General features: G+C 42.2%; 1 protein-coding gene across 3 annotated transcripts; it reads left to right on the top strand.

Annotated features, from left to right (window-relative positions):
* The first annotated feature begins 882 nt into the window (after window positions 1–882).
* LOC146968483 (uncharacterized) lies at window positions 883–5,080 on the top strand. Of its 3 annotated transcripts, none has more exons than XM_085759699.1 (6): window positions 883–1,175; window positions 2,220–2,325; window positions 2,799–2,914; window positions 3,040–3,284; window positions 3,360–3,490; window positions 3,593–5,080. In XM_085759699.1, the coding sequence occupies exons 1-6, from the start codon at window positions 1,004–1,006 to the stop codon at window positions 4,959–4,961; spliced, it is 2,139 nt and encodes a 712-aa protein (XP_085615825.1). In that variant the 5' UTR covers window positions 883–1,003; the 3' UTR covers window positions 4,962–5,080. The 3 variants fall into 3 exon arrangements, with proteins under 3 accessions (XP_085615825.1, XP_085615827.1, XP_085615826.1); XM_085759701.1 differs by having other exon boundaries at window positions 955–1,175; window positions 2,220–2,319; XM_085759700.1 differs by having other exon boundaries at window positions 955–1,175; window positions 3,360–3,487; window positions 3,593–4,981.
* The last annotated feature ends 1,259 nt before the right edge of the window (window positions 5,081–6,339 follow it).

The following is a 6,339-nucleotide window of genomic DNA, read 5'->3' as shown; positions in this document are numbered from 1 at the left end:
ACAACAGGACCCAGTGACTATGACAATGTAGTTGAACAAAAAACAAAAACGTTTATGGCGTTTTTTTTGTAATTCTATAACAATGGGTCTTAGAGGAGCTTTGATGTTAAATAACTACAGACTGGTGACTTTCACGTGACACTCTTTCTTTCTTCTTCTTCTTCTTCTTCTTCTTCTTCTTCTTCCAAGATGTTTCTCTACCTCCATGTAGTTTACCTGAATAATTCATTCAATCCTCTTGAACCCCACACTGGTCAGGGCAAAGCTGGAACACAATTGATTTGTTATGAATTTTCAAAATCATGAAATATAGCCTAGAGGCTTGCTGTAACGCCACCACCAGGTCTGTTGTCTTGTGTTTGCAGTTGAGTACTTATTGCATTTTGATGTGTCATCATCACCCTTACTGGGACACCCACACTGAGCTAATTGACTGGAAGTGAATAATGTTGTGTGACTCAGGGAGTCACCAGCCAGGCAGCAGTTGTCAAGGCAGATTTCAAAAATTGTTGTGTCAGAAAATGTCAGAAATTCTGTTATCTAAACAAAAATCTGATAATACATAAATTGCATCTTGACAGCATGGAAATGTTGGTGATTTGTTGCTTCCTAAGAGAAAATGTTTAAAAAATACCACTCTTAGGCTACATTGACTGCAGTTGTTCCCATGAGAGCAGAATTCAAAATCATCTCAAAAATTAAGTTTTTGAGATAAAAGTCTGATATTTGCCGAACAACAACCACGACTCCAAAATATTGTAGCCTAAATATTTTTTCAGGAAGATGGTTTAGCAAGAATTAGATGGTAGGCCTAGTAGTTTTACATCCAGCAGATGGCGGTATTTCAACCACATGGTCAAGAAGCAGAGTAAGCCAGGTTTCAGTTTCTAGTCGGACGACTTGAAGGCACGCACCGAAACCGGAAAAGCATCAAGCTAGTAAAAACAATACCGACGTTACGCTTAAATGTGATGAAGACAGAAAGAGCGACCGCTTGACTAAAATGTCTAAAGCCGAGATTGTCAGAGGATTCGTCACCGAGAGACTCGCCGCCGCCTCCCGGGAAATCTTAGCGGCCGTAGAGGGGCTGGTGGCCGGCTACGAGGAGGAGATCGACCGGCAGAGGAGGCAGCTGGAGGTTCTCCGACAGCCTCGGGTCACACTCGACAAAACCGGTTAGTGATTAATAATATACTTTGTTAAGCATAAAAACGCGAGTCCAGCAAACCAAGAGTCCCATTGTGTCGAGAAAGAGTTCATCATTTTAACAGTTTAAGTAGAAATGATCTTCCTGAAGCATTAACACCAGAGTCGGCACATTTTAAATAGATTTAAATGTTGCAGGTGGATCTTTGTACATTTTTATATTCAGGATTTGTTATTTCAAATATATTTTATTGTGAAGCAGACAGTATATGAAACATACATCCATCTTTGGTTTATGCAATGCTTCCATATTTTGTAATATAAGTAACAAAGGTTTGTTTATTGTTTAAACAAACCTTTGTTACTTATATTACAAATATATTGTTATATTTTTATTGTGAAGCAGACAGTATATCAAATATACATCCATCTTTGGTTTATGCAATGCTTCCATATTTTGTAATATAAGTAACAAAGGTGTCCTACGAATAGTAAATAAGTGAAAAAGAATAGATGGGAGAAAAATTAGAAAAGTATACAAAAATAAATAAATAAATAAATACATGTATTGAAATAAATAAATAATAATAATAACTCCCTCCCTGACCCACCCCGTCCCACTCACCCAGTACTACTCAGGTTGTCCTACATCCTGTTTCAAGAAAGAAACAATCGGTTGCCACATCCTTTTGAAGTCTTCCAGCCTACCACCAAGAGAATAACGAATCCTTTCAAGGTGTAATGTATCAGTCCGTGCCGTTAACCATTCTTTGAAAGTAGGTGTCACCGTTTTCTTCCAGTGGAGTTTTTTTCCACAGAGGAGACCATAGGATAGAAGGCGGCGCTGCATATTCTGTAGGTTCCCAGTACTCCCTGATGTCCCTAGTATAGTATATATTCAGGATTTAACATCAGACAGAGAGAACAGGACATCGTGATCTGACTCATGGGTTTCTGCTAAGCATTATATGTTGCTACTGCTGCTTATACTTTCAAAATAAAACATGTAGCCTACTTGTCACATGTTATTAGCAGTATGAAGTGGAAATACCTGATTTCTGTCTTTTGTTCAGGTGAGAAGCGCAGACGGAGCCTCCAACATGTTGAGGAAGAGGAGGGTGAAAATGAGGACAAGTCACTGAAGAACCTTGAAGATCTGAAAAATAAAACTCTGTCCAGGTTTGATCAAAGACAATTTTCATCATTATCCTTTTTTTTTTAAACAGAAGCACACTAACGTCAACTTGATATTTTAGTTGTAATATCTTGGAGACGTCTCATTTAGTTTTTGATGATGTGCTGAATTAAGCAGGTTTTGTGATGGAAAATAATTTAAGTCATAATTAAGAATTTTAACGCTAGAATATAAGCAAGCTACTGTCATCCAGTTTCATCATTATTTGTATTATTTTCTTTTATCATTTTGTTTGTTTTATCTTGAGAAATATTTATATTTTAACTGTAATTCTGATAGAAACTGTATTCTTAACACAAACATCAACATATCCACCATCCAACCATAATCTGAGACATTTTCACACAAATTGAAAATTAAACTTCAATATTATTGAATTGTTACCTTTATTTATTTGTTGTTAACTTTTGGATTTAACCTGCTGCTAATTTTCATCCTTCACGTCTTTTTCCTCCAGAGGTCATTTTAAACAGAGGAAACATGACAGACCTCAGATCAGTGAAAGTCAGAACCATGTGGACCTCAGGATCCGAATCCTGGAGGAACCACAGACTGAAGTACTTTCAAAAAACGGTAATTTAAAAAAGAAGAAGAAAGAAGCTAATTATTGTGGATTGAATTGCAACTGAGAAGAGTCATTGGAGTTTAAGTTAGTTTTGGTTTCATCACTTGAGTTTATTGCTTGTCTCCTCTCTTAGTTCTGAGGAAATGTCCGATGCTGAAGCTGAGGTGCCCTCGAGGTCTGCAGGAGATGGACTTCTTGGACCTGCTGAGGTCCACTTTCCCTCAGCTGGCAGGAGACAACAAAACTTTTGACGTCTTACTGTCCAACAAGAGACGAAGATTAAAAGCTCTTAGAGTGAAGACGGTGACGCCGGAGGAGATCCAGAGAAACCTCAGCAGTGCAGGATCGGGGGCCTCAACTCTCTTCATCAGACTGAAGGTAGTTTGTCACGTCCTCTATTTATTTTAGCCACTAATTTTTTAAGACAAAGCAGCGTTTGTTTTATTTCTCCAGACTCAAAAGGAACCGAAGGCCGGTGAGGAAGAGAATAATCCTCTGCAGACCAAAGATGGCAGCACTGAAGACTTCACTTCACCCACTGCAGCCACGTTAACAAACGATGAAACCAGGCAACCAACGAGGTGGTGCTAAAACCACTAGTTATAAAAAAGGTGTCCATGTATTTTTGGTCATATGGCGTCGTACCACCGACCCTGTTCATTCTCTTGTTTGCTTTCCCACAACAGCTTCGTTCAGGAGGTGGAAGGCAGCAGAGTGGACGCTCTGTCCAGCAGCTCGACGGTACAACAACAAGACACAGTGACAGAGGAAACTGATAATGAAGACTGTTGGATGCCTCAGACAGCTGAACACTCTGTGGTCTGCTGTGTAGCTAAAAGTAAAGGGGACGCTAGTGATGATGATGAAAAGGAGGAAGAGAGAGAAGAGGCAAACGACAGCGATGACAGTTGGACACCAGACAAGTGCGACGAGGAGCTGAAGGAAAGTGACTCTGAGCTGCAGTCGAAGACCAAGAGACACAAACCCAGACATTCTGAAGTCAGGACCTCCGAGACAAAGACTGAAAACAGCGACGCTCTCCTGTCTTGTAAAGTCTGCAGAGTTCTGCAGGAATCAGAAGTCGCCTTTGTGAAACACGCCTGGAGTCATGTGGACGATCCAGAAAGTCTTTGTGGGGTCTGTGGGGAGTGCCCAGAGTCTGTGGAGGCGCTGAAGGATCATCTCCAAGACCAGCACCCAACTGAGGACTGTCACATCTGTGGAGAGTCCTTCCTCAGTGAGCTCAGCCTCAATGAGCACGTGGCCGCCCACGCAGGGCAGAGACCGCACAAATGTGACGTTTGCCATGATGCGTTTGCTCTGATGGTTTCCCTGGAGAATCATAAGAAACTCCACGAGGAGGGCAAGCTGCACAAATGCTGCACCTGCCGCAAAGTGTTTGAACTGAAGGAACAGCTAACGGCCCATCGGAGGATTCACACCAACAAGAAGACGCACCTCTGTGGGGTGTGTGGGAAGTCCCTCAGCGACCACAGGTCTTTGTCCCGCCACAAGATGATCCACACCGGAGAACGGCCGCACAGATGTCAGGTGTGCGAGAAGAGCTTCAAACTTCCCGGCACGCTGAGGCAACACGAGAAGATTCACACGGATAGGGAGAGGTCGTACCTCTGTGACGTCTGCTGCAAAATGTTCCTAACGAGCAAGCAGCTGCAGATTCACATGAGAACGCACACCAACGAGAAGCCGTACCACTGCGGCGAGTGCGGCAGGGGGTTCTCCACTAAGGGGCCCTTGACCATCCACATGCGGGTCCACACCGGAGAGACGCCGTACAGCTGCCCCGACTGCGGCTGGGCCTTCAAACGCAAGATCAACCTGGACAACCACGTGACGGTCCACTCAGGGGTGAAGCCGTTCGTCTGCGGCATCTGTGGGAAGGCGTGCGCTCGCAAAACGTACCTGACTGTTCACATGAGGACCCACAATGGAGAGAGACCTTACAAGTGTTCACTGTGTGAAAAAGCTTTCACTCAGAGCCACTGTTTGAAAACACACATGAAGAGCCACCTGGTGGGAGAAGCTGCAACGTAGCTTTTCCAAGACTGTGATTAATATTTTTTTGTGTTTAACTTTAATTTAATGGATGTTTCTGAAAGTCTTGTAAGTTGTAAGACTTCCAATAAAAACTCTGATGCTGTTGGATGAGAAGTGAAACCCAGTTGATCATTGTGATTTCAGGTCTTGATGTGAGTCATTTACCAAAGTGTGGGATCAGTAGAAGTTGTTGAAGTTCATCTTGAGTCAAACATCAATGGCTGAGCTGTAGTTCACTCTTGGGGATCTCTAGAGTCACTAGAGACATGATTGTCTTTTCCAGTTAACACAGAAATAGTTGAGTTGTTGAATATTTTTGCAATGAAGTGGTGAAGAGTATCAGATCATAAACGAGGAGTAAAGGATACCATAAATCAAATAAGAGACACACATCTGCCTGAGGTGCGCAACAAAATCTGTGTTTATTTTTTAATTTGAATGTAGACCTCCTGGTTTGTACAAATACAACATTACCTTGGTTTATGACCAATTCATAATTCACAATTTGCAGTTTGTCAAACATACACAAGCATAATATACATATCATATTGTTATGGACAGAGACATTGATACATTCACAGAACTAATATAGAAATGGAACATCTAGACATTTACTTTTATTTGGGATTCCTTATTGTCCTCAGTCTCTTCTTGTTCTACACTTTTAATCAATCTGTCGACCTTCACCTGTCTTCAGGACTAATCTGCCTTCACTTTACTTTAGATATTCCTTCTTAATCATACTTATTATCAATAATGCTCCTAGCCCACCATTAAAACTGGTGTCTCTGGAAACTTGTTCTTTTCAAAATAATTGACTCTCATCCTGATTGTTAACTTGTGTTTTTTTAACAACATTGTAGTTTTCCTGCCCGGAGTAGAAACAACAGAGGTAAAACCAAACTGCTGGGCAGATAGAACCAGAATGCCGACAAGAAGACCAGACAAAGGTTAATGGATTCCAGCACTAGCGATCCCTGGACTACATTGCAAACCAAATTCCCCGCAAACCTAAACAGCAGCACTCCCGAAATGGCCACGATGGTGTGGAAAGCCCTCTGCTTTGATTGGTCAACACGTGCCCTGTTCCCTATCACTTCCCCTGGCCCTGGACGTTTGAGAGCATGGAGAACAGAAACGCTGCAGTAACAGATGATGCTCAAGAAGAAGATCATAATGCAGAAGTACAAAGCCAAATTGAATGTGGTCCTGGTCAGGTACAATGTGCTCATGCTGCCGAAGCACAGCAACCAAACGCATCCGATGGCGATGCTTCTAATTCGGATTGCACCCTCTTTTCTCAGTGCCCGGTAGGAGATGGGGTGAACGACTGCAATGTAGCGCTCCACACAGGTCATAAGGTGAAACACAGCCT

This window comes from Trachurus japonicus, chromosome 18 (assembly GCF_045865225.1).
Source record: "Trachurus japonicus isolate A0001 chromosome 18, Traja_1.0".
NCBI lineage: Eukaryota > Metazoa > Chordata > Actinopteri > Carangiformes > Carangidae > Trachurus > Trachurus japonicus.
Note: the sequence above shows the minus strand (reverse complement) of the source record. Positions and strands in the feature narration are given on the sequence as shown.

Excerpts from the sequence above, each read along its gene's own strand:
- LOC146968483 (XM_085759699.1), top strand. The coding sequence starts at position 1,004 with ATGTCTAAAGCCGAGATTGTCAGAGGATTCGTCACCGAGAGACTCGCC. Across the intron at positions 3,285-3,359 it reads CTCTCTTCATCAGACTGAAG|ACTCAAAAGGAACCGAAGGC; the intron begins GTAGTTTGTCAC and ends TTATTTCTCCAG. Across the intron at positions 3,491-3,592 it reads ACCAGGCAACCAACGAGGTG|CTTCGTTCAGGAGGTGGAAG; the intron begins GTGCTAAAACCA and ends TTCCCACAACAG.